Genomic DNA, 27,379 nt, shown 5'->3' with positions numbered 1-27,379 from the left:
AACAAAAAATTGTAATACCTGATTAAATTATTAAAATAAATTACAGTAAAAAAAACAACTGTTGTCATGACTTTGCCATATATATATATATATATATATATATATATATATATATATATATATATATATATATATATATATATATATATATGACAAACAAATATTCTGTGCGTCATCCATGGAGACTTAAGGCCTGTTAGAATCGTTGCTGAGTTTTAAAAATTTAGTTTATAAATAGTTTTGAAAGTCCCAAATGGAAACGAATTAGACAAGTTTTTACACAACAACCATGACAACGATTGACAGAGAAACAGTATCGTTAGATATTTTTCAGAGAGACTATTCTTACAGCTTAATGGGAAAATAGTCATCCACCAATCATGATCCACCTTGCATGGTCACTTTCTCGGAGTTTTAGTTATTTGTATAGTTATATACATTTCTTGGTGAGAACAGGCCTTTAGGTAGATATTGGAAAAGCAAAGTTTTGTTGCAGTTTTCCTTCTGTGCTCTTGGTGAGCTAGCAGGAAATTTTATTTTCAGGGATCAATGGTGTTTAGAGATTGCAAATAAACAAGGACTTGGTTGTTTTTGTGCTGTTTAGGAGCTTTCAGGAATAAATGACAGAACCTGCATTGTTGCATTTTGGAAAAACATGAAATAAATAGCCTGTGGCAAATCGATTATAGCATAATCAAGGCAAAATGGCTGCTGGGATCCTCATGCTGCTCTCAGAATGAGGATTTATGAGGCCAGAAGGACATCAGAGTATGTGAAAGTGATATGTGGCATGGGCTTTCTGAAGTCTAAAGAGTGTGGTAGGGAAACTTTTAGCTTCAAGAGGACAAATATTACAGCAACCCATCACAATTCTGTGTTTTTATAATCTATGGATCAAAAAGCACATAAATAGGTTATTAAGTATCAAAAACAAAACATAAAAGAAGGAAAAAAGTGTAATGCAGGTTTGGAATGTGATTTGTTTAATTCGTCTTATTTTTAATTATTATGTTTTTCTCAGAGGAGCAGGAAGATTGTTATTGAATGACAATCTTACTGGTCCTCTGAGAGAAAGAAGATGAAATTATGAATAAATTACATTTATTTTTGTCATGATTTACAAAGTACAACCATTAAAATGTCATTCGGTATAAGAACATTTTGTATACAGTGTGTCCGCGCTGTTTTAAAAAGTCTTAAATCTCAAAAACAAAATATTAGGCTTATAAAAGACTTAATTTTACTGCAATATTGTCTTGTAGGTCTTAAATGTTTTTTAAACAGGTCTCAATTTTCCTTTGTTCCTGTATAGCTACCCAATCTAGCCATCCAATCACCAACAATTCATCTCAATAAAACTCTTTGTTTGAAAATGTAATGTTTAACTCTATTTAGCATAATGGTTTCATTATTTTCATTATAATAACATTTGTTTAAATGTTCCCCATGCATTTGTTGCTGAGGACACTGACCTGGACAGACTGTTGTGCATACATTTAGTTTAATATATTTTTTTAAACTTTTAAAACATCTGTCCATTTTCTTTTATTTTAAAGAAAGGTTATGTTGAAAATAAGTATGCATATAAATCAAGCTTGTTTGTTTTGACGCATTATTTAAAAGATGTTTCTGAGAAATAGCTAAATTATTTAAATGTTTTATTAATATTATTGTATCATTACATTTATTCATTCATTTTCCTTTAGCATAGTCTCTTTAGCATAGGTCACCACAGCAGAATGAACTGCCTTATTACATTTATTAAATTATAATAATTTATTTTGATAGGTCAAATCAAAATATTTTCCAATAGGGAGATTCATAAAACTCCTTAGTGTTTAACTCTGTATGAGTCTAATATTTCATTCATAATGGTCTTAAAAAGTCTTAAATATGACTGCAGAAACCCTGGTTTAGTTCATGTCATCTCGGTCATCATATTTAGACAAATGCTTATTTCATAAAATACTCTTTTGTATGTACAGTATGTATGTTCTCTTATTATTTTTAATAGGTGCAGGTCATATTAAATATGTTGTTTCATTCCTACATATAAATATATCTGTACACTGAATGATGAATAAATGAATGTACATAAATTCCAATATAATATGAAATGTAAAAAAAAATAACAACATAATTTTAGCTAATGTTTGACCTATAGACTTCAGTATGCGCTTTATAGTTTTTCAAAACTTTAAAAGCCATTTTATTAGAGCGGTAAAGGTCTTGGAATCTTGGTTGAATTTTAAACAGCACAAAGAGGTCACAGGTCATGGCAAAGGATGTCGCCTACGCCCCTCTTAAAGGAGAAGGGACAGCTGCCTGACTCAATACTGCCACCTCCTGTTCATACACCCCTATAGAAACTTTATATTGAAGCTTAAGACAAATCTTTAATTAATCAATTATCATGGGGCCGAGGTGCATTAAAGTGAGAAGCGGTGTGCTATTTTAAAACAAACCATTCATCTTTTGCTCCAGAAGTTTCCTTCTCCCAGCAATAGGAGATCTGAGACCAATTAACGTCCATTCATTTTTCCCCCTCTCTCTCTCCTTCCTTTGAAATGGGCAAGAAACATGCTTGCTTGACGATAACATTATGTTGCCGACTCAATCTTACCAAAAAACTGCATTTCCAGCTTTAGTGCAGACTGCTGAATGAAATAAAGACAAACGGGGTCAGAGAGACGAATGAGAAGAGTTCTGTCTTCCTGAAAGTCACTCGAGTTTAGTAAATCAAACTAATTGCATTAAACAAGCCGTAATGGAGATTGATGATGGTAGATCTTTTATGGAGGACTTGATTCAGAAGGGCCAAGGTAGGCAGCGTTTGATTTGCATATTGACACATAAGTGACACTTGAATAAATCTGAAATATGAAAAGCACATTTGTGTAACTGGATTTTGATCCTTAATGTAATGCGATTCATAGTTTTATGCTGACATAAAGCTGCATAAGTTAATTGTGACTGTAAAAGCTACACTGTAAAAAAAACCTGGTTGCCTTAATTGAGTCCATTGAACTTACTGTATATTATGTTAAGCTAACTTAAAACAGCTTTCATAACTTACACAATTAAATTAGAACATGATTAACTTAGTTTAATAATTTACAATGAACTAAAAGTATATGCTGTCATGACTAATTGATCATATAATGTTTTGCAGTGCACTGTAAAAAAAAAAAAAGGTTATTTTACGTTTATTTCCAGCGGCTGGGGTGCCAGAAAAAAACAAAACATAAAATATTGATTGTTAATTTACAGAGATTTGTCATAAAATAACAGATGGTAAATTACAGAAATTTACCATAAAATTAAATATAAGGAAATTTCTGTAATTTAAAGTTCGTTTTTTTAAGATGAATGTCTGTAATTTAACGGCTGTTATTTGACATATTTTTCAGCACCCCAGCTGCTGGGAAAAAAATGTAGAATAACAGATTTTTTTACAGTGCATTGTAAAGAACTATATGACCAATTAGTCAAGACAGCATATGATTTTAGTTTATTGTAACTTATTAAACCAAGTTAATCATAACTGTAAAATAACAGATTTTTTTACAGTGTGTAAACACATCCCTTGATTTATGGCACATTACATATATCTGCATGCATTGTTTCTTATTCTTATGTCTTGGAGGTAAAAAGCTACTCAAATTCACTTGTTTTGTATTTTATCATTGACTTTTACCACAATTCCCAATTGCGAGACTTCATTATTTTGGTAGAGCCATGTGGAATTTGCAAAAGTCTGTTTCACAAATCCCATGCAGCAAACTTGCAGTTGTTTGGCAGTGAACATTTGCAAACCCAGTAGTTGAGGTTCCCATTTATTTTCTAATTCTAACAATTTTAGGCACAGCCCACAGCTTTATGACTTCAGAGGCATTACACAATGAGATCTTTGTTATATAGCATGGTTTGTGCCCTAGTCTTTTTTCTGTTTACTTCTCATTTTAAAAAAGTATAAGAAAATAAATCCGTTTTCTATGTTTATATGGTTAAGTGCATAATGAACTTAACCACCGTTCTGAGGATGCAGTTTCCACAATGGAAAACATTTGGAATGAATAAAACCTGTGGCCCTTTCTTTCTTTCTTTCTTTTTTTTTGAAACCCCTTATTCTCCCTCCCTGTTTCCTTCCATGTTTTTCTCTTTTTTTCTCGCTCTTCTGACTGCTCTACGCCCCTCTGAATTTGATCAGCGTACAATGTCTTGAGGTCAGATGTGCTACATTAGCAGTTGGTGTCAGTATTTTGCTTGAGAACAATTGAAGGGCCAATTTTGTTCGACATGAAGTTCTGCTGCTGTTGCTGTCGACCTGCATCTCGACCTGATGTACCGGTGGAATGTAAGAATGTAAAATTTTTTCATTATTTTTGTGGGCTATGCTAATAATTCCAATTAATTGAAGCTGGACGTTGAATTGGACTCTTGCTTAGGGGGCTTTGCGAAAGCAGATGTGGCTCTTAATAGCTGATGTGAAATTAATCTGCCATGCCTAACATTGTTATTGTTGTATCCATAGCAATTTAATGTAGAACTTAAGCTATATAGCATATATTTTACAATATGAATGTTTTCTTTAGTCTGCTCTATTGAGTATCTCTCCTGCCATCTATCTCAGGCTGAAGGAATGAATGGCAGGTGAAATACAGGTGCCACACTTCAAGGAAGTGAGGTCAGGATGCGGCCTGTAGAGGACGCCATTTTGGTTCTGTCCATCAGCAGTTTTCAGAACAGCCCTGTGAACCTGCATAGCAGACTAGAATATGGGTGTGGTCTTGCAAGTTTTGCAATATGTCTATCTGTCTGTCTTTCTTTCCTTCCATTGTTCTATTATTCTATCTCCCTGTCATTCTATCAAACTATCTGTCATTCTATCTTTTGTTATCATTCTGTCTATAAATTTTTCTTGTGTATTTGTTTAGTTCTTTTAATAGCGTTCTGATGTTCAATAGCATTTTAAGTGCTTTTTAGAGTGTTCTGGTGTTCTATAGTATTGTTAAGTGCTTTTTAGAGATTTCTGGTGTTCTATAGCATTGTTAAGTGCTTTTTGGCATTGTTAAGTGCTTTTTAGAGTGTTCTGATGTTCTATAGCATTGTTAAGTGCTTTTTGGAGTGTTCTGGTATTCTATAGCATTGTTAAGTGTTTTTAAGAAAGTTCTGATGTTCTATAACATTGTTAAGTATTTTTTTTATTAGAGCATTCTGGTGTTCTATAGCATCGTTTAGATCTTTTTAGAAAGTTCTGGTGTTCTATAGCATTGTTAAGTGCTTTTTGGAGTGTTCTGGTGTTCTTTGGCATTGTTAAGTGCTTTTTAGAGCATTCTGGTGCTCTATAGCATCGTTAAGTAATTTTTTAAAACGTTCTGGTGTTCTATAGCATTGTTTAGTGCTTTTTGGAGTGTTCTGGTGTTCTTTGGCATTGTTAAGTGCTTTTTAGAGCATTCTGGTGCTCTATAGCATCGTTAAGTAATTTTTTAAAACGTTCTGGTGTTCTATAGCATTATTAAGTGCGTTTTAGAGTGTTCTGATGTTCTATAGCATTAAGTGATTTTTAGAGCGTTCTGGTGTTCTATAGCATTGTTAAGTGTTTTTAAAAACGTTCTGATGTTCTATAACATTGTGTTTTTTTTATTAGAGCATATTGGTATTCTATAGCATTGTTAAGTGCTTTTTGGAGCGTTCTGGTGTTCTACAGGACTGTTTAGTACTTTTTAGAGCGTTCTGGTGTTCTTTGGCATTGTTAAGTGCTTTTTAGAGCGTTCTGGTGCTCTATAGCATCGTTAAGTACTTTTTATAACGTTCTGGTGTTCTATAGCATTGTTTAGTGCTTTTTATGCATTCTAATGTTCTATAGCATTATTAAGTGCATTTTAGAGTGTTCTGATGTTCTATAGCGTTGTTAAGTGCATGCTTTTTACAGCGTTCTGATATTCTACGCTATTGATTAGTTTTTTTTTTTGAGGATTACGGTCTTCCATAGCATTGTTAAGTGCTTTTTAGAGCTTTCTGGTGTTCTATAGAATTGTTAAGAGCTTTTTAGAACGTTCCGATCTTCTATAGCATTGTTAAGTGCTTTTTAGAGCGTTCTGATCTTTTATAGCACTGTTTAGTGCTTTTTAGAGCGTTCTGATTTTCTATAGCACTGTTTAGTGCTTTTTAGAGCGTTCTGATCTTCTATAGCATTGTCAAGTGTGTTTTAGAGCGTTCTGATGTTCTATAGCATCTATTTTATCTGTCTATTTGTCTTTCTTTTATGTAGTGTTGTATCACTCACTCTATCTTTCACATACCTACTACTTTATTTATTTACAGTAAACTATTATTCCTGGTAGGTTGTGTGAGTTGTCGTGTTAGTTTTTACGACCACAGACAACAGTGACTGATAGCCTCTCAGGGTTGTTGCATGCCTTCATACACGACCTGGATTCTCTTCTACTTTTAAACTCTTCCGTCGTCCTCTCTATGCATAGCACGAGTCGCGTTTAATATGTCGCCAGCACTATTTGTGGCATCTTTATTTGCTTGTGTATAACTGTACCACCAATGCCCCTCCCTGAGGCTTGGTAGTCACATGGCCAAAGATCATGAAGGTGGTCATCTGCACTCTTTTAAATCAGCAGTTTAAATGTCATTGTTTATTGTTTTTTTTTTTTTTTTTTGTACATTGCTGCTGTCCTTTAATGTGATTATGCAAAATATGGGTGTGTGTTAGTGCTTTATGACTTTGGGTGTGCTGTTTTGGAACAAACATTGTGCTATAATATCCTTTAGCACAGCACTTTAAGTACAGAAATGCTCATTTAAAGCTAAATGTTCTTTAAGTTCAGCATGTTTTCAGTCCTTAATGATAGATTTGTTTATTTAGCACGAGTGATACTGTAGCTCTCTCCGGCTGAGGATAAAATAATATGTTGACTTTTCCTTATGGTAGGACGTCTAAGACATCTGTCTGCTTGGCGATTTGCTGCATTCCCGCTGTTTAGAAATCAGAGCCCCATGTACGGCGGCCTTTTAATTGTGGGGCGTCTGGAAAGTTACTGAAGCTGGAAAACATATGGAAGTCATTTTCTCCTGGAAGTGCATTGCAGTTACATAACAAATGTATAAAACTACAAGACTAGTCTATAAGTCTATGTAATGTGTTATATGCAATTATAAATGTGCATTAAACTGACAGAACAGTGGATCTACTTTAATCCAGTGCAACAAAAAAAAAGCTTTCCATTTTTAATGGGACGAGATGTTATGTAATAGAATGGTAGATACAGACTCTTATCAGCCGCTGTGGACAAGTGAATGTGTGTATATGTGTGTGTGCGCTAAAAACAAACCTTGCTCATGTATTATTAACTTCAGCTAGAGACTCAAGGCTGAGTAGAGGCAAAAAACAAAACCTCCCACAGTGGATTAAAGGAGAACAACTGCAGAAACGTGATCTTTAAGATTGTACAGAACGGACTGGAATGAGTTAGCAAGCTCAAACGCAGCACAGAAACAAAAAGTACGCAGAAACTGAGCTATTGGTCAAGGCGAGAGTGCTTGTGAAAGGAGGGCGGGAGCTGGAGGAAGCTCAAACGCTTTTACCAGTACACTGAGTCATGGACTGAGAAGCAAGGGAGAGAGAGACGGGGAGGAAAAAAAATAAAAAAGGACTGAAGGAGGGGGGCAGCTGTCATTTAAAGCTCTCGTAGTTGGAGAAAATTTGTTGCTGGGTACATTTAAAGCCCCCCAGCCTCCTCCTCCTCCTCCTCCTCCCCCCCTATCTAGTCTCTCACCTTTCACCTCAAGCTTTGCTCCGGTACGCCGAGCTCACAAACTCGATCCCAGGCCCGATGCCGGCAAACCCTTCTGGAACTGTCTTTCCAACCCTGGTGGTTTTGGGGCATGTGGCTACCTTGATAGCCGTGTGGAGATGGATGCAGCGGAGAAAGCAAATCAGCGAAGGTAAGGTGAAAATATCTGACGTCCTACCTAAGTGTTGGACACTGTTTGTCCTGCGTGCTGTTGCTCTCTCTGTACACATGTGCCGCACACCCTCAATTTCCCTCCACACCTCCCTCTCTCTCTCTTTTTTTTTTCTCTCGTGTGTTGAAACTTCGGGGTTAACCCTTTAAGTTCTGGACAGTGCTGCTGGATGACGCTGCGGCTTTTGATGTGTTGCAGATGCGCACATGCTGCCTCTGGCAAAAAAAAGCTCATTGTTTGGAATTCGTTCACTATTCTGGCAGGCGTTTGTAGTGTAACCTGTATTTTGTTCTGGGGATTTTTAATTGATGTCATAATCATTTTTATGTGTGTCATGTCCTACTAAATCTTGAGATTTTTTCCTGTATGTTTTAAAGTTACTCACTGGTATGTTTAGAATGTAAATTGTTATTCTTAGTGTCTCGAAGGAACCACCTGGTTTCAGTTGACCTGACAGCGTAAGCCTAAAGGCGTCAGGCTGTTAGATATGCTGTTATTATCTAGTCAACCTGTGAAGGCTGTGGGGAGAATTTTCTTTAGGCATGAAGGTAAAGCTCACGCCCTAAACCTAACCTTCAAACCTACCCTTTATCTGCCAGGCTATTTAAATAGATAGAGGTGTGGAAAGGTGACCGGTGTCCAGGGGTGTGTCCTTGGTTACTGTCACTTCAGACAGTATTACTGGGACTAGTTTCTACACTGTAGAAATATCTGTATATTGACACTTTTTATGTATTTTGTGATTCATGTTGTGTTTTTTTAGTTATTTAGGCTTTTGAATTGCATTATGGGACTTTGATCTTTGTTCCAACAAAAAGTGACTTTTATAAATATTTTTAATGATTTGAAGTGATATATTGTCTGGGTTCAGGGTGTCCGCAAGGGCTCAAAAAGTATTTAAAGTTGATTAATCAATGTAGAGAAATTTAAGGCCCCTAAAAAGTATTAAAGTCTTAAATGCTATTTTGCAAGGTATTAAATTTTATATCATTTTTGCTTATGCAATGTATGGTTGTATGCTAAAGTGTGCCTGAATTAAATCTGTGAATATCAGTATGCTGTGTAGTTTAAATGAAAATGAAATGTGTAGTTTGTGTAGTTTGTAATGAAATCCTACTTGACACCATGCTAACCAAGGCAACACCGTTATTTCTGCAGTTCTATAGTTGCCAACCTGCTGATTTAGCTAGATTTAATAGATTTTTATTAAGTATATGAATAATGTTTTAGTTTTGGATTACTTTCTTACATTAATATCTAGTAAATATACTGTAAGTTAAAATCTCGCCAGTGTTTCTGGTTGAAACCTAAAGTGGTTTTAAGATGTATGGAAAGAGTCTTAAAAAAGGTCTTTAAATGTATTGAATTTCACTCTCTGATCCCTGTATATACTCTGTGGTTGGTGTTGTTTATTATGCTGCAAAAACCTGGTTATAAGCTGCAGTTTTCTGTTAATTTACAAACTTGGTTCTCTATATATTATTTATTAAATAATGTATCAAACTACACTGTAAAAAGTGATTACTTCAAAAAAAAAAGGGGAGTAAATCTATTGCCTTAAAAGTGACAAGTTGATTTTGCTTAAAAAGTTAAGTAATTCTGTTGTGTTACATTCACTTAATTTTTAGAACTTCGCACATAGTTCATCTACTAAATAATTTTAAGGCAATGGGTTTACTCAGTTCTTTAAAGTTGTCAACTAATCTCTTTTTACAGTGTACTAAAATGTCCATAAAAGTCACTTTGTTAAACCGCGGAGTTAAATGTTCAACATCAAAAGTCGACAGAGCAGAGATCAACATCCCATAATGCAATTTACAACCGTAAATAAACAGAAAACACAAAATACGGAAACTGATAATTAACAGATATTTTTTTACAGTGTACCAACAGCAAATACTGACTAATTTACATAATGCATTTGAGCGTTCCATAATATTTGCATAAAAACGAATGGTTCTAATGAAATATGTTATGATGAACAAAACGTGACTCTCTGAAGACTGTTTTGTTTTCATTGGCTTGGTTTCTGAAATCCCTCCCTGTTTTGTTCTGCAAAGGAAGTGCATTAAGTCCTTCATTCACTTTAGAACAAAGGTGACATTTAAACACTAGTTCAATATGAGGCACGTTTCAATGTGTTTAAAACTGAAAGTTGAATAAAAGCAGAATGACAAGTGTATAAATAAATATTGAAACAAGTTCCATTTAAGCCTTATTCTTTGAGGCTGGTTGTTCTGTCGTCGCTCTGTCCATTGGGACAGGGTGTGGCTCCTGGGCGTTAGATATGCACTCGTTTGACTGGTAAATGAGGGTTGTTGTGCTGGAGGACAGGTTGTGTTGCATTGAGGCATCTGGGCAGCTTTCATTAGCTCTGCATATGTCCCTGTGGTCACATCTTAAAAAAACGATAAACCTGAAACTCCAGTTTGAGTTGTGCAGTGCATCATTACTAATGAGGATTCATTTGTTCTAGATACTTGTTGAATAAAATGTATTAGTATTTAATTGTGTATTTGTAGTATTTTTTTATTTGTTTGTTATTATTTTTAGCAATTAGTTGACTGTACGTAAAGTGAGTGAACATGTTACCTTAAAATTATTATACAAATAAACTTTGTGCAAATTATAAAAATAAGTTAAAAAAATAAGTCAGCTGAACAGTTACAAGTTACATTGGATTTACTTACTTTTTAAAAGTAAACTCAACTTGCTTTCGGCGTAGTCTCTATTTCAGAGGTCACCACACTGAATGAACCGCCAACTATTCCAGCATATGTTTTGCGCAGCAGATGACCTTCCATCCGCAACCCAGTATTTGGAAACACCCATACACACTCATTCTTACACACACTCATATACGTACAACTTAGTTTATTCAATTCACTTATACACTGAAAAAAGTGTTGCATGCAAAACTGTTGCAAACAATTTATTTGTGTTGAATTTAAACAAACAAATTCATTTGAGTAATGTTCAACTTAATTTGTTTGTTTAAATTCAGCCCAAATAAATTGTTTACAACCACTTAACGTAAAAAAAAGAGTAAATCCAAGGAATAATCTTTGAATAATTTTTTTCAGTGTAGCGCATGTCTTCGGACTGTGGGGGAAACAGGAGCACCCGGAGGAAACTCACGCATGCACACGGAGAACATGAAAACTCCAACTAGCCAAGCAGGGACTTGAACCAGCAACCTTCTTGCTGTGAGGCGACAATGCTAACCACTGAGCCACCATGCCGCCCTATGGGCTTACTCGCTATTTTAAAAATAAGTAACTAGTAACCTTTTAGAGTGTAAATTATTTTAGCAAAAATAATGAGTAAACCCATTGCGCAATAGTAGCAAGACAACAGCTTTAAGTAGCAACATACTGTACTACATATAGTGCACTATACCTTTCAAACGAATGAATAATATTTCTACTAAATGAAAATATTGTTCATTAGATTGTTTGATAGATCAGAGAATCCTCAAAGTGTCACTTGATAAAATATTAAGGAGCACAACATTTTTCTCATATTGATAATAATGAGATTTGCTTCTTGGACATTGAATCAGCATATTAGAATGATGTTTTAAAGATCATATCAGACAAATTACTGAATATTACTACAAACTTTCCCATCACATGAATAAATTACATTTTTAAAAACCTTAAAACAGAAAATCCTTATTTTAAATGTTTATAGTTGGTTTATTCCGCCTTCTTTCAATTCTATATAAAGGTTTATTGATCAAACGTTTGATTTGTCGCAAACATTTGAAAGGTTTAGTGTAATGTATGGACAGTATGTTGAAGTGTTGCGCAAACACTTCTGTAGTATGTAGCATGAATATGCTGATTTTATAACATGTTAAAACATACTTTATTAAGACTCTCCCACCTTCCTCCCTTTAATTTTGTATTTATTTCTTTGCATTTTCTCTGCGATCATTTTTTTTGTCCATTACCATTTTTAAAAAAATTGGATACAACAAAAGCTCAGCTTAAAGACACGGTGTGTAAGTTTTGCTACTAGTGGGTGCACAACAACAACAATGACAAAAAAACGTATTTTGATGACGCCATGACTGTGTGGAATCTTGGGTGTTGTGGTCTTCATTACATCCTACAGGACTCCTGCACAAACCATGTGCATAGTCATGGATGAGTAAAAGTATTCAAAGCTTATTATTACACCGTTAACAATTTACTGTAGAATCTACAGTAACTTACTGTAAATCAGTCACAGCAACAATACTGTACTTACTGTATCTTGCTGTATATGTGACTACAGAATTGTAGGTATATATTTACTGTAAAGTATACAGTAAGTTTCACAATGCAACTTTAAAATACAGTAACAAACTGCATAAATATCCTACAGTAAAATACAGTTCATATTACAGTTAAATACTGTGTAATTTACAAAAATCGTTAACAGTGTACTTATATTAACTTAAAAGTGCTGATGAGAAACAACATGACATGGCACAAAAGCAGCAGAGCTTTTATTATGACTCAGTCCACCAATTCAATTTCTTCTGGTCATGATCACGTGGGGAAGAAGCAGCATTGTTTTATCATGCTAAATACATTTTAGAGTTCTGTCATACTGCTCTGTGTGGTCTGAAAAAAACGCACCTTATATATTAAAGCGTCTTATAGAGGTTTTCATGTTTTCTGTAACACCACACCAGAAAACAAGTGTGTCACATCATTAGCAAGGCGACACAGGAGGATATGGTCAATGCTACAACATAGGTTCATTCTGAAAACGTAGCCCTACTGTATATAAATTTCTGGAGATGGCGAATTATGTAGCCAGAAGTACTAATGGCTGCATTTCGTTTTTAAAACGAATGTTACGGGCAGTATGATGCCATTCTTTTTCGCACTTACCAGCTGATCGCTTACCTCGGTATGGATGGCTTTCCCACTGTTACCAGTTTGTCCAGTAGCTCGCCATGTATGTCGGCGGACTTGAGACACAGAGGCAGTTGACCACAACGATGGCATTCAAGTCCGGTGAAGAACGGTTCCCGGAACCGGGTGAGACAATTACAGAAGCCAAAAATACAATAAACAAGTAAATAACAGGGTGAGAATGTGGTAAAAATCTAAAAACGTGTAAAAAATCAGATGAGGGCTTTTCTTTTTCTGGATTGCTTTTTAAAACTGTCAGTTGGGTTTAGGGAAGTGGGTGGGCGGGTCAATCGGTGCTTTTGAAAAACCTATTGGTTGGGTTTAGGGAAGGAGGAGGGTGGGTCAGTCAGTCAGTCGACAGTGGCCTCTGGTTGATTTACGTGAGACCAGCAGGTGCGAAAGGCACTCACAAGAGAAATTTGAGATCTCAAAAAACTTCACAAAAACAAAAACTGCAAAAGAACAAAACTCCTGGGATGTATTTGGCGCTCTCCAGAAATGTATATAACGGAACGTTTTCAGAATGAGCCTGGGATGCAATGCCACCAGTCAAAATTTCTTATTTAATATGATTATATAACATTCTTCAAAACATTTAGGATAATAAAATTGATTGTTAGCTAAATATATTTACCACTCTAGTGGTTTTTGGATATTTTAATGAAACAATTGTACACAATGTGCCTTTTTAAGAGTCTACAGATTGGTGCCTGATGAAAAATCCCAGTACGTACCTTCCCTTTTCTGGGTATACAGGCTGAGTTGGGGTTTTATGAGGTGAATCGTGGTGCCCGTGCCAGTGGTTGCTCCTCACTACAGAAGCAGGTGATAAGGATTACACTAAAGGTTATGTCGGTTTTAGGAGACTCTGTCGCATGCCAGTTGAAACGCGGCCTGTTTGATCGCTCAAGGACATTCGGTTGAGGTGCATAGAGGGCACTGGTCATAGGAAAGGGTAGTTGTGTAAGGTTGCGTTTGAATGTCAGCTGGTTGAAGCTAGTTTCAGAATGGTTATGCTGGGAATTCATCATCGCTGGTTTAAAATAAGAACACTCTTCCTCTGCAGAGCGCACAGTGCTGTGACGCTTTACTGGCTGTGAGTGATGTGTGTATCCTGGATACAGCCAAAACACCCGCAAATCAACCGGCAAACACATGAAGCTCTCGTCTGTGGGCTTTAAAAACACGTCAGCTATTAGATGTGTGCTCATATGATCACTGAGCAAATAGCACACCACATAACCTTGTAGCATGATCGGATAACACTTTTCTTTTAACCATTATGTCCAGTAAATATTCCGTGTCCCCTTTAAATGGTCTTAGTTTTTTTATTTATAATGTTTGTGTCATTTGAGAGAACTCTTGTCTCCCGTATTGAAGACTTATATCTTTATTTTTCAATATTAATTAGCAGGGTTATTAGTTAACAGTACTATAATCATAAAACTAAAATTACTAAACCAAATAAATTACACAAAATCTTTTAAAATATAAAAAAAATTTAATATTAAATAAATAAGTATTTTTAATAAAATATAAATAATATATTAATAAATTAATCTATGAGCAATATCACTCGAGTAGCAGTGCGATATGGCTCTATATCAGCACTGGTGGAAGGCATGCATTGTTCCTTAGTGTCCCATCAATGCTGATATACAGCCATATCGCACTGCTACTCATGTGATATTGTGTTTATACAAAAGTTCGATGGCACATTCGTGTATATAAAAAGAAAATCAAACATGGAGAGTCTAAAAACGCTTTTGTATTAGGAACTGCTCACCATTCATTCACATCTGCAGTTGACATCAGAATGGCAGACGCTGTTACTAATTCACCAACGTCACTTTAGAGCTAGTATTTGAATGATTCTCTAGCGTAATGTCTAAAGTGATTTTGCTGACATTTTAAGGTTATAAGGCTGAACATCACATGAAATGCCATCCATCTACAGAGATATCTCCTTACAGTATTGCAGTCTAATACAGTCTACAGTATTTCTCTGTTGCAATCGGGATATCACAATAATTAACCCTGAAAAAAGCAGCACAATTACTATCAGTTTGTTGTTGTGATTGCAATAAGGACAAACGCTAAACACATGCTGGCATTTCTTCTTTCTTTCTGCCAACACAACACACATTCCTGATATGCGAGTCCCATCTCACACTCAATACACTACAATTATATGGTATAAATACAGCACTACAACATAAAAAAGAGAGAGATCGACTTAGAATATCAATTAATCTTCTAAGGGCTTATTATGCTGTCCTGTCACCATTTTGTGGATAGACAACGCCAATCGTCTTTGGTCTGCTCAGTATGGCAAACTAATGGCTGCCGACGGGCTGTATCTCAGAAATTATAAATATTTAAAATAGGCACTATCCTTATGAATAAACTGCATAGTTGCAATCTAAACAACTAAAAGCCTTAGAAATACATTATGTTGTCCAACAGCAGGAATATTTGTCAAACTGAAGAGTGTCCTCTGCTTGTTGCTGTATGTGGGCAGAGTAATAAACAAAGGTGAAGGGTGAAGAGGCGGTACAAACCTGTTACTGGCAGACTATCGCACGGCTAGATTCAAGAACCAGACAGAACTATTGTATAAAATTATTTATATAGAGATGTATTAATAAATATAAATATAATTTTTTGTAGATATTTTATGTTTCTCATTTTCATTTAGTTTCAGTTAAAATTAATTTATAAAAAGCTTAATTTATACAAAACATATTACATTTAGTTTAGAATGTTACCAATTAAATGTTTCATTTTGTTTATTTTTATCATATAATTTAATAAAAACTATATAATTATTCTCAATATATTAAGATAATCCTCCATTTGACAAAAACATGCAACAAAAATAGTACAAATTTATAACTTTGTTATATTTGTAATAATTTAACTATTGTATTAATAATAATAATAATAATAATAATAATAATAATAATAATAATAATAATAATAATAATAATAATAATATAATTATTCCATCACATTTTAGGTAAATTTGTAATATTTTTGCTGCATGTTTTTGTCAAATGCATTCTTAATATATTGATACAGTTTTCATCAAATGATATGATGAAATTAAACAAAATAAAATATTTCATTGGGAACAATCTACAATAAATGTAATTTTATTTATAAATTAAGCTTTTTAAATATATTAATTTAAATTTAAACTAAAATGATAAATAGAAACTAAATATGAAAATAAGAAAGTGATGCTAAAATAACGTTAAAGGAAGAAATTTGTCATTTTTTTATGCATACAGTGTTGGTTTTGTTATTGAGACTTTACCTTTTCATGATGTCCACTTTATAGTTGTTCCCCTTGACCACACCTAGTCATTAGTTAGTCAGTATGAGGAATATTTCCTTGTGCTTCACAAGAAAAAAATCAAAACAGTAAAATATAATTCACTATGACACATATTTCAGTTACCCATGAACTCAGATAATCAGATAACAGTCTTTTCCTTAAGATAAGCTCCATGTTTTGCTTCTAGTCAAGCAGACAGCATTCAGTAACTCACCAGACAAATCTGATACCAGCTTACATAAATCTATATATGAAGTGTATCTTGCAAGTTCATCTCAGCAAGGGTGATATAGAATGGAATAGAGTTTCCGAATTTAGAGCATTTTTAGTAGAAAGTAGTCGAAATGATCTGAATTGGAATAACAAGTCTATGGGATGACAAAAAAAGAAGACATTTTTCTATGAAGGGGTTAAATGTCAAATTCAGCAACCCCTGTTATTAGCAACACCAATGCTTAAGTTGTTAAGTGAACTGCCGGCAGCAAGTTATTGTTTGTGCATGTACACTCTAAACAAAATGCAAATATCAACAAACGCAATATTTGGGTTAAACGTTTAATCGAAAAAATGTTACTGTACAGTTGGGTTTGTCCATTTATTTTATCTAAATGTGAGTTAAAACAACCTAACTTTTTTTTTCTTCAGTGTAAAGAGATTATATATATATTCCTCCCAAAATAATTACAATATTTGATCATAAATTATATTTATCACATTGGCATTACAGTACAGAAAAGCTCTTTTGAAATAACCGTGGCTTTTACGTTACTTTTTTTAGTTATAGGAACTTAATTTTAAAACTGTGTTATGATCGAGACATAAGAACACAACACAAAAAAACAACAACAGGAAAGCGCAGTTAACATTAGCTTTCTTGATGTTTATGTCATGTTGCTCTTTTAAACTGTATGCCAGTGTTTCATACAGGAAGTATTCACTCAATCAGTGTACACTTAATGTCACTGTAGAAGAAATGCTGAGAATTGAATAATTTACAATTGCTGCAACGTGAACAGCCCAAAAAACAGACATTAGGCCAGTAGATCTGTAAAACAGTTCCTCTAGTGGAATTCTTTTGTTCCTGTTTGTACTAATGATAGTTACAGAGACATATTTTCGATGAATAAAGGATTATTTTAATGCAAGTTTTTGCACAACACCAATTAATTGCCACAAAACACCTTAACGATGCAAATAAATACCACAAAACACCCTAACGACATCTTAATTTTCTGTCGTGGCCAGTTTGCTCAATACTTCACTTTGTACGGTGTTGTACTTGTGACACAGAGTGCTCAGGTTTGAGTCTGGTGAAGCAAGGTTCCACAAAAGAGATAAAAGCAATGTAAAATTAAGGTAAAACTACATGGTTGCAGTATGTTTTTCATTTACATTTGCCTTTAAAAACACTATCGGTTGGTTTTGGCGAAGGGTTTAGGTCAGAGGTTACATCAGTGGTCTCCAACCTTTTTATCACCGCGGACCAGTTAACACTTGACAATTTTACCACGGACCACAGGGTGGCAGTGGTTCTTAGTAGGTTGCTAGGCAACCATTAGCTGTTTTCTCATAGGATGACAAGCTGACAAAACATTGCTGCAACTCTGATTAGTCTACCGAAATGTGTATATTCCATATAAGCTGAAGCTGATCGGGCAGTCTGTCACGTGACTCTCGGTGCGCTCCCGGCATTCATTTAACTGTGTGCTTCTGGAAGGCGCGAGCTGCAAATCTAACAAACTTGCGCGAACTCTAGAAAAGACACGATATGCGAACGATCCCTAAAGGCCGCCATCATTTGCGATCTCCAGCATTGATCTTCTTGCACAGACATAGTGGATTCACCTGATTTGTTGACAAATGGGTTGCAAAAAAGATTTTTCAAAAATAAAAGATTGTTCTAACTCAGATAATAAATAAAATGGAAATAATTCATGATTTCTTGTGCGGCCCGGAACCAATTGATCCACAGCCCTGTGGTTGAGGACCACTGTGCTAGATGTACAACAAGACCTACCTTTTCGATGTATTTGTGTCAAAAATGTAAAACCTACCTTAGTAACGTATTTCAGATTAGCAAAAATATTTACAGCACCCTCTAGTGGATTTGTCATCTGAAACGTACTTGGAGCAATGTATGTTACATCTTGGAAAAATGATGACTGAGGCATGTATTTCCACTAAGCAGAAGAGAGACTCTTTGGAGATAATGTAAATGTGGCATTAAAAAAATTCTGATTCCTTCACATGAAAAAATAGTCTAGAAAGAGAGGAAAGTTTTGGTTTTTAGGTTTCATTGCAAGCTGCTCACACATTGGCAGTATAGACGATCAAAATTCTTACATATACAATTGTACTATACTGCAAAAGTGATGCTTTTCATACAGAGGACCACAGAAGCTTGTTATCCCTGTGGTCCAAATGTAATGTGGTAGTGAGTCAGTTTTTCTGAATGCGTCAACTTCGAAGAATTCCCTGAAATTAAGTTCTTCTGCTGAATGACTCACAAGCATCACAATATTTACTGCCGTCTTTGTGATGCTAAATGTTTTCAGTTTGAATCAGAAGTCTGCTTTATAACCCACCCTATTCGTAATTCCTACTTTTTACTAAAAAAGTCTGTTTGTATACCAGAAACTCATCGCAATGCATATTTTAAAGCATATTTAAAAATCCCTAATGGGAGATTGCTCTGTTTTTTTGTGTAGCTACAAACGTGTGCATTGTAATTGCTGTGAATTTGTATGTGTAGTTGAGTGAAAATCCGAATTCATCTTTTGAACATGAGCTCATCTCCCAACCCTGCTGCCAACTCAACATGTCCCACCTGTACTGACACCGCCTTTGTTTGCATCCCTATTCAAATATTGAATTACCTGCACTGCAACACACTCTTTGAACATCAAAGTCACACTACCTCATGGAGTAGGTGAAAAACAGTTCGGTTTGAACATTTCGGGCTTTGTATTTCAGTAAATGAAATGCAAAATATGGTTGTCAGCATAAAATAGCCTCCTATCTGTATACTTTTTGTTGGGTCCTCCTGTGTTGTTGCCATTTTAAAAAATTACTCATTTATCTTGGTAATGAAGTTGATTTCGAATATTACTTTAAATCATCTTTTTCCCCTCTTTTATTATCTGTTTTTCCTTATGAGTTCTTATATTTTATGTCTGTTCTAAGTTTAATTCAATTACTTCACTAATTAAGATCAGATATGTATTTGAGTGCAATCTTAAAAAAATTGTGCAACTGCTCCTGCAATACGTGTTACATATCTCAGCGTTTTTCTGGTAAATTTATGACTTGACACTTACCTAATAACAATATATCACTGGTGCTGGAATTACATTGATGTTCAGCAAGACTTTCTCTACATAGTTTGGAGCCTTGAGCTGTTCAGGCTCCCAAATGTTTAGTGCCTTTAGTCAGTTAGACGTTTTAAATGAAACATTAGTCTTCATAATAGTTTTTGCTTTAGATAGATATAGTTGTAACAGTTTGTAAAAAGCAATTAGTTGACTTAAAAGTCGGAAAAAGGTGGATTAAAAACATAACTATGCACAATTATTTAAAAAAAAATTTAAGTCAACTTAAGAGCTTCAATTATAATGTGTTAACTTTTTGAGTAGCTAATCGATGTCAACATTTATTTTGTGTGCATATTTCTTTTGATTTTAACAGCTAGAGCGATTACATTAATGGTCTAAAAACATAACAAGAATTCGACATGAACTGCACTGAAAAAAATATTCAAAGATGATTCCTACTCTTTTTTAATATATGTGGTTGTAAACAATTTATTTGGGCTGAATTTAAACAAATAAATTAAGTCGAATACAATTTTTGTTTGTTTAAATTCAACACATAAATTGTTTGCAGCACTTTTGCAGACATCATTTTTTTTCAGTGTGTGATCATAAGAATATATGAATCTTATCAGAAAATTGATAATCTCTTCAAAAATAGGTGTTTAAACTGTGTTTAATTTGGAGAACCAGCTTCCCTAGCTCTTCACACATGGTTTCAGGATGCGTTAAGCAATATCTGGGGAAATAGCTTTTCCCCATGTTTCCAAAGATAAAAAGCATTATTTTAATCAGTAACAGCCGAGGATTGCCCATATGGGAGGAATCACATTTCAATGGCAGTCCGGGAGAAGAGTTTGTCCCCGGAGCTCGAGCAGAAAAGAGCGCAGCTTCAAACACATTGCGATGGGTTGGGCTAGTATTGAGGTAAAGCTTTCACTGCTTTCCCAGTGAGACGCCCCTTCGTTTTTCTCAGTCCCAAAACAAATGTATTCAAACGTGTGCGGCTGATACAGAGTTTGGGGAACTAAACTAAACCACAGAGCAAGCGCAACAAGTTTTCCCCCCTCTCTCTGTGAACATGGCCGGCGCGAGTGACATGTCCGCGGCAGCTGCGCCCTGTCTCGCCATGTACAGCCTGGATGTGATTTACGGACGCGGGAACTACATCCACGAGATGAGCTGCGGGGAGATTGGACCGCACTTGTACAGCCGCATGTGTTGCGCAGGTAGGAGCTGTTGCTGCACTGACGCACCGAATTTTGTCGTGTGATCCAGCAGACGAATAGGAGGAGTTCGATCGAGGGGGGCGATAACGGACAGTGTGTGTGTGTGTGAGGGTGCGCGCACGCGTGTGTTATTTAGTTAAGGGGGGAGGAAGAGCGGGGTGTTGTGGAGTTAAACTTTTGCGAAATTTTTATATACATATGTATTTGTTAATTTTTGGTGTTTATTGATTGTTTATGGGTAGTTGACGCGAAGTCGTGCCAAGAATGTCTTGAAATCTGAAATATTTGCGTAATTAAACCCTTTCTTTTCTTGTATAGGCCTAATTATAATTATTTATATTTAAGAATACATAAAAAAGCGATATCACACGAGTAACACTAACCGCGCTTTAGCTGCATGTCGGGTTTTCTTTTTAACTCTTCGTATATTCTAATGAGAAAAACCTGTTCTGAGCGAGACTAAACTAGGCTACAGCATAATTTTCTATTGTATGATGTGTAATGCAATTGTAAATTAATTTCCGACACCAGTGAGCTATTTAAATGAACTGTTAGAGAACAGACAATCATAACGTTTGCTTTTTAAAAAATATAACCTACTATTATAAATTAGGTTTATTTAATTTTAGCAACTTTTTTATTTTATTTTTTATTTATAATTAAATCAGTTGCATTTGTGTTTTAATTTTTTTTTTATTTTTGATTAACTATTGATGGCATTTCTTTCAAATTTAAAACAAAAAGGTTATTCATGTTATGTCATTTAGAGCATGTTTTGAGACACGTTTAGGCCTAAATTAAATTTTTGATACCACAATAATATTTTACCTCCAGAAGAGTTAGGCAATCATTGGTGAAATAACCATTATTTTTCTATTATGACAAATTAAGACATTTTTTAGTCAGACCAATTGACATTTTCTGAAATAAAATGCTTTAAATAAAAATCTTTTCATAGAATGAAGCAACTATATTAACTCTTTACTAACACATAACAAATCCAGAGAAACAAGCGATATCAAGTGTCTCTTAATTTTTCTTTCAATTAGCTGCACATGGCATATGGGGCATTCTACCAGAAATTTACATTATCTGACCTTGAAATAAAAACATAAATACAGTGAATAAAAAGTATTTCATCTCAAAACATTTTTAATTGGGCTGATGGTTGATATATGTGAGTTGTTCAGTAAAGGAATATGTCATTCATTTGGTTCTCAGATTTTTGTTCTTTATTAAAAACACTTTATTTACAAAACTTGTCTTTGTCCTCAGCCCATTGAACCTACAGCTTTAATTCAAACTGTTATTTAGAAAAACAAAACTTTAGAAATAGCAACTTTAAGCTGTTATCATTCACATCAGTTGATTAAAAACATGAAATTATAAATACATTCTACAAATAAATAATATAAATATATACAAATACAAATAAATTTACAACTGTCCACATGTTTAGTCAATCCTGTCACATTTGCATTAAGTTTGCATGCAATACACGTTTAAGGCTCAGAAGTGACACCATTTGATGGAGGAGAAGCTGACAGAGATCTAGGATACGCTCTGTCATTGAATTGTATGATTTTATGCTTGTTTTTGTATGATTTTGTAAGGATGACAAGCTTATGTTAGGCCCTGTCACATTTTTTAATAAGTGAAAATTTACGTTTCTGGCAGAATGTGCTATATATGCTTAATAAAACAACACTGTTTTGTCAAATTACTGTATTTCTATACAGCCCATAGCTCACTGTAAAAAAAAAAATGTTTCACACAGTTGTTCATGTTGTCCAAGTACAAATCCATTAAGTTAACTTAACAAATTTATGTGGGTTGAACTTAAAACAATTAAGTTGTCCCAAATAAATCTCAAGAATTGTCTTTACTGTAAAAACCTGAGGGTTCCACACAATTCATTCATGCTGTCCCAACACAAATCGATTAAGTTAACTTAACACTTAAAACATTTATGTGGATGTAGCATAAAAAAATTAAGTTGTCCTATTGAAATCTCAAGAATTTTGTTGTTTCAGCTTGTTTTAAATAAGTAGTTTGAACAAGCAGCACTGTTTTTTTCTTTTTTTTTTGTTTTTTTTTTTTGAGTGCTCTTTCAATAACTACAAACAGATGTGCGCATGCTAAAGGGAAAAAAATGCATCTCAGCACCTCCTCCTTTTGGAAAAGTGCATCTCACTGGACCCAAACCACAGTGCCTCTAAAAATATTGGTGGGTTGTTCCTCACTCACAGCTTCTGTATGTTTGAGTCTCTGTTGCCTTAGGAACCGGCCAGCTTTCATTTTCCACTAAAACTAAGTGGCTGCCTGAAAAGAAAAAAAGAAGAAGAAAAAAAACATTTAGAGATGTTAGCCAGCTGTGAGGAACATTAGTCTTCACATAGATGAGTGTGCAATAAATTATGCTCCTTGTCCTTACATCCTTAATCAAGTGATAAAGTAGTTTTTGATGGTCTTTGGTGTACACTGCTAGAACAGTTGCCACTAGAGGGGGACAGACTTCACAAACATCTTTCTTAAAGGGATAGTTCACCCCATAAATGCCAATTTGCTCACTGTTTATCCAGTTTCAAATGGCTTCAAAATTTATTTAGACAATTGTTGGAAATCAATAGCTATTGATATTCATAATAGGAAAAAAGTATCATGAAAATTATTGTCGACCCAGTTTGCAACATTCTTTAAATGGCCCGTTTCCACTGAGTGGTACGGTACGGTACAGGTCACCTTTATCAGGCATGTGTTTCCACTGCCAAAAGGGTACCAATGGCACTTCTCACAAAACAGATACGCTTTATACGCATAAATACTTGTGTATAAATGTTCATTACTAACCTTTCTATGAACATGATTTGATTATAACTGCAGATCAATGATACAAATAGCCTACTGTAACGTCTGCGATTACATAAAATAAATAAATAAATGCAACATATATGAACACATACAGACCCTTACAGTCTCTGATATGTTACCAATTATAGATAAACTACACACAGCATACATTTAGTCCTCATTTGGGTTCAAAAAAGCAACACGCAACATATAGCTTACAGTCAGTGCAAACCTCTCATCTGTATCTTTAGCACATGTAATCTTTGTTAGAAAGTAATGCCGTCATTCCGAGTTCATAATAGTCCAAAAGGTGATGATAATAATTAAAGATGGCAGTTTGTTCGTGTTTTAGGTTGCTAAAAGAATCATTTGCTCCTTTGTTTTGGCTTCTCCATTGTTTTTTCGCGCTTCACTCTCATGTTTGTCCATTTCTGAAAGGATCGGATGTCAGAAGCGCTTCAATGATCACGAGCAAGTTATTATGAGCTCAATAAGTTGGTTATTTCAAATAAAAACGCGCGGCGAGTGCACGCGAGAAGGCTAAACAGCTCGTGCTTTAGAAGGCCTTGTAAACAACTATAGGGCACAGGGTAGATTCTGCTCTTGGCTTTGTGGCTGTTCATAAAGACGACGACAATCTCGGGTCGACCATGGATCGTTATTATATGCATATATTATTACGGTGTAATGTCTCGGCTATGTATTTAAAAATGGCGCTTTCTTTGTGTTCATTCTCCGGCTTGTGCACTAGCTAGTAACGTATCTCTGTAAACTAATAGTGTTTAGCTGCGCGTCTCGCTCCACCTTCTTGCTTTTTGGTGCCTTTTGACTGTAGAAACGACCATAAAAGCGAACTGAACCATACCGTACCACTCAGTGGAATTGGGCCAAAATTGTCATCAAATAGGTTTGGAATATGTTTTCATTTTTGAGTGAACTCTCTTTAAGCATTTCTTTTTATGATGTTCCAGTAACCATCTAAACTCTTTTTATTTTTTTTTACACTTTAAATTCTAATAAAATGATTAGGAAAAGACAGTATTCCAACAGTATTCACCAATATTCTCTTTCCACTCTTTATTAGTATTCCACATATTCTAGTATTCCACATATTCTGTTTAGACTTTTTGCAGTAAGTGAAGTTTTTGCATCATGTTTTATGTTACACGTCTTTTATGTGAGTGCAATGGGAGTGAAGGTGAAACAGCACATCTATTGCTTTATGAACTAGCTATAGACATGTTATCACTAGTCTGACAGGCTTTTGGAGCAGTGGTCGTCTGTGTGAACCTGTCTTAAGAGTTATTGTAAGTCACTGAGAGGAGAAACAGTGTTATGTACCTGATGTAGGATGAGTTACTGCTTGAGTGTGTGTTTACAGCAGGTGTGTGTGCCGGGCAGGAATGTGCGATTGACAGTTTGGGGTTGCAGAAGATTTCAGAGCTCCCTCTGCTGGCACCATCAGTCCAGATACAAACACTGTAAAAAATGTAATGACAAAAAGTTTAGACAACAAATATTTTTATGCTCTTTGAACTTATTTTAATGAGTGATTCAGGTAAGTGTTTTAAGTTATACAAAGTTTAACTTAATATTTTAAGTTAAGATCTCTAGAAAAGTTAATTTGTTTCAAATAAAAAATTAAGGTAGCAAGATTTTTTTTTTTCACAGTGAATAAATAATAATAATAAAGTCAAAAACAGCATATATAAATAATTTGTGTTGGGTAAAAAAGTAATATGTTCAAATTTCAATCTTATTTTAATATAACATCACATGCTTTCACATTAATTTCCTTAAAAAGCAACTAACACATTTAACTACCTAAAAAAAAAGACTTTAGATAGTAATATATTATTTTTTCCCCAACACTGTGAATAATACATGAAATTATATACTATTAATTCAATGTTTAATTTCAAGTCCCTTTATAATGTGTATTGTTTATCATGTAATCTGTATTTATTGAAATTATTGATTTAATTACTTACTTTAAATGTAAGAACCAGCAAAGTCGTTTAAAACCATAGAATATATGCTTAAATTACGTATTTCATTACTAATATTAATTTATTTAATGATACATTTTATGTAGTTGCATCACACAATATATAATTTATTTAGTCCTTATTTATTGTGTTGATTTAATTACTTTTAATGTAAGAATGGAATGGAATGTATGCTTAAATTATGTATTTCATTACTAATATAAATTTATTTAGATATAAATGTTACGTAGTTGCATCACACTATATACAACTTATTTAATCCTTATTTATTGTATTGATTTAATCACTTACATTAAATGTAAGAACCATCAAAGCAGTTTAAAACCATAGAATGTGTGCTTAAATTACATATTTCATTACGAATATTAATTTATTTAATGTAAATGTCACATAGTTGCATCACACGATGTAGAATTTATTTAATCCTCATTTATTGTATTGATTTAATTATTTACTTCAAATGTAAGAAATATGTAAGAAGTTTTTTATGTTATTTTTATTTAATTTTATTTTAATTATTTATATAAAATTTTTAGAGGTGCAATACAGCTGGGCAGTTAATATATAAATTTGAAGGATTCATTCATGCTAATCATATGATCATTATGGTTATTACATTATTAATATTAAAGTTCCATATGATAAACTTGATTGCACACAATAATAATTAAGCTGAAGAACTTCAAAAGACCACAATTAAATTAAATTTAAAAAAAGAATGAGTTTTGCAAATTGAGTTGTATCTACTCAGAAGTGTTACAAATGACTAGCATTAGTCCTGTCAACCCTTCTGGAGAAAACTTCAGAGAAAGCCACATTCCAGTGTCTGAGACATTTTGGCAGCACTCTCTAAACTGTCAAATTGTCACACTCTTTTACCCTTGTGGTCTTTACACCTTCACATCACACATAAGGAGTTGCCTTAGATTAATAGTTGTTTCTGGGCTGTGTGTTTTACAAAGTTGCTCTCAAATGGTGTTGAACCTGTGATGCCTGAAGCCAAACACATCTGGTGCCTGTGCGTACATGTTTCTACTCTCTCACTACTCAGAGATTATGTGACTTACAGAAGGACTAAGGAATTATCCCCAGGACAAATTCCTGTCAAATGGCTCTAAAGTGTTATGCAGTCTTTATTATGTAGTCTGTTGTGCATATTTGAGTGTTGTTGGTTTTTCCTGTTTACATTGTATAGGTCAAAATAATGCAGATTTTTTTATTTTTGGCAAAATTATTAGAATATCATGTAGGTATCAAGTAAAGATGTTTCATGAAGATATTGTAAATGTCACACTGTAAGTATATCCACTCTTTATTTTTGATTAGTAATGTGCATAGAGAAGAATGTAATTTAGACAACTTTAATACAGGACTGGACAATATATCGTTTTAGCATATAATTTAGCAATTTGTAAACCTGCAATAGTCACAAGCAATGTCAAGGTGGTATTATAATTATCATTTGAGGAGTCATAGCTAAGTTTAACCCTAATAGAGTGAAAGATTTTCAGTTGCTTTTATGTTTTAAGCCTGGACTGTGTAAGATTTCAAGTAAGTCTAAACCATTTGGGACAATAAATTATAAACATTCTATCTTTTGTTTGTTCGTGCCATCCTTGATTTGAAATATTTCATTTCATCCATCCATCCATCCATCCATCCATCCATCCATCCATCCATCCATCCATCTATCGTTCATTCATTCATTTGTTCCCTCCATCGTTCATTTGTTCCATCCATCGTTTGTAATTCG

General features: G+C 34.3%; 1 protein-coding gene across 14 annotated transcripts in view; it reads left to right on the top strand.

Moving 5' to 3' along the window:
* pleca (plectin a) overlaps window positions 1–27,379 on the top strand; it is a 239,793-nt gene that overhangs the window by 126,559 nt on the left and 85,855 nt on the right. For 2 of the 14 annotated variants that reach the window (XM_056479239.1, XM_056479236.1), the window contains exon 1: window positions 7,765–7,959. The exons of 8 other annotated variants lie outside the window; for them this stretch is intronic. In XM_056479239.1, the coding sequence (XP_056335214.1) occupies window positions 7,848–7,959 (112 nt within the window). In that variant the 5' untranslated portion in view covers window positions 7,765–7,847. Of the gene's footprint in view, window positions 1–4,251; window positions 4,358–7,764; window positions 7,960–20,519; window positions 20,768–27,379 lie in introns of those variants that run through there. 4 more of the 14 variants (XM_056479234.1, XM_056479233.1, XM_056479245.1 and 1 more) reach the window with 3 other exon arrangements.

Source organism: Danio aesculapii, chromosome 19 (assembly GCF_903798145.1).
Source record: "Danio aesculapii chromosome 19, fDanAes4.1, whole genome shotgun sequence".
Classification (NCBI taxonomy): domain Eukaryota; kingdom Metazoa; phylum Chordata; class Actinopteri; order Cypriniformes; family Danionidae; genus Danio; species Danio aesculapii.
Note: the sequence above shows the minus strand (reverse complement) of the source record. Positions and strands in the feature narration are given on the sequence as shown.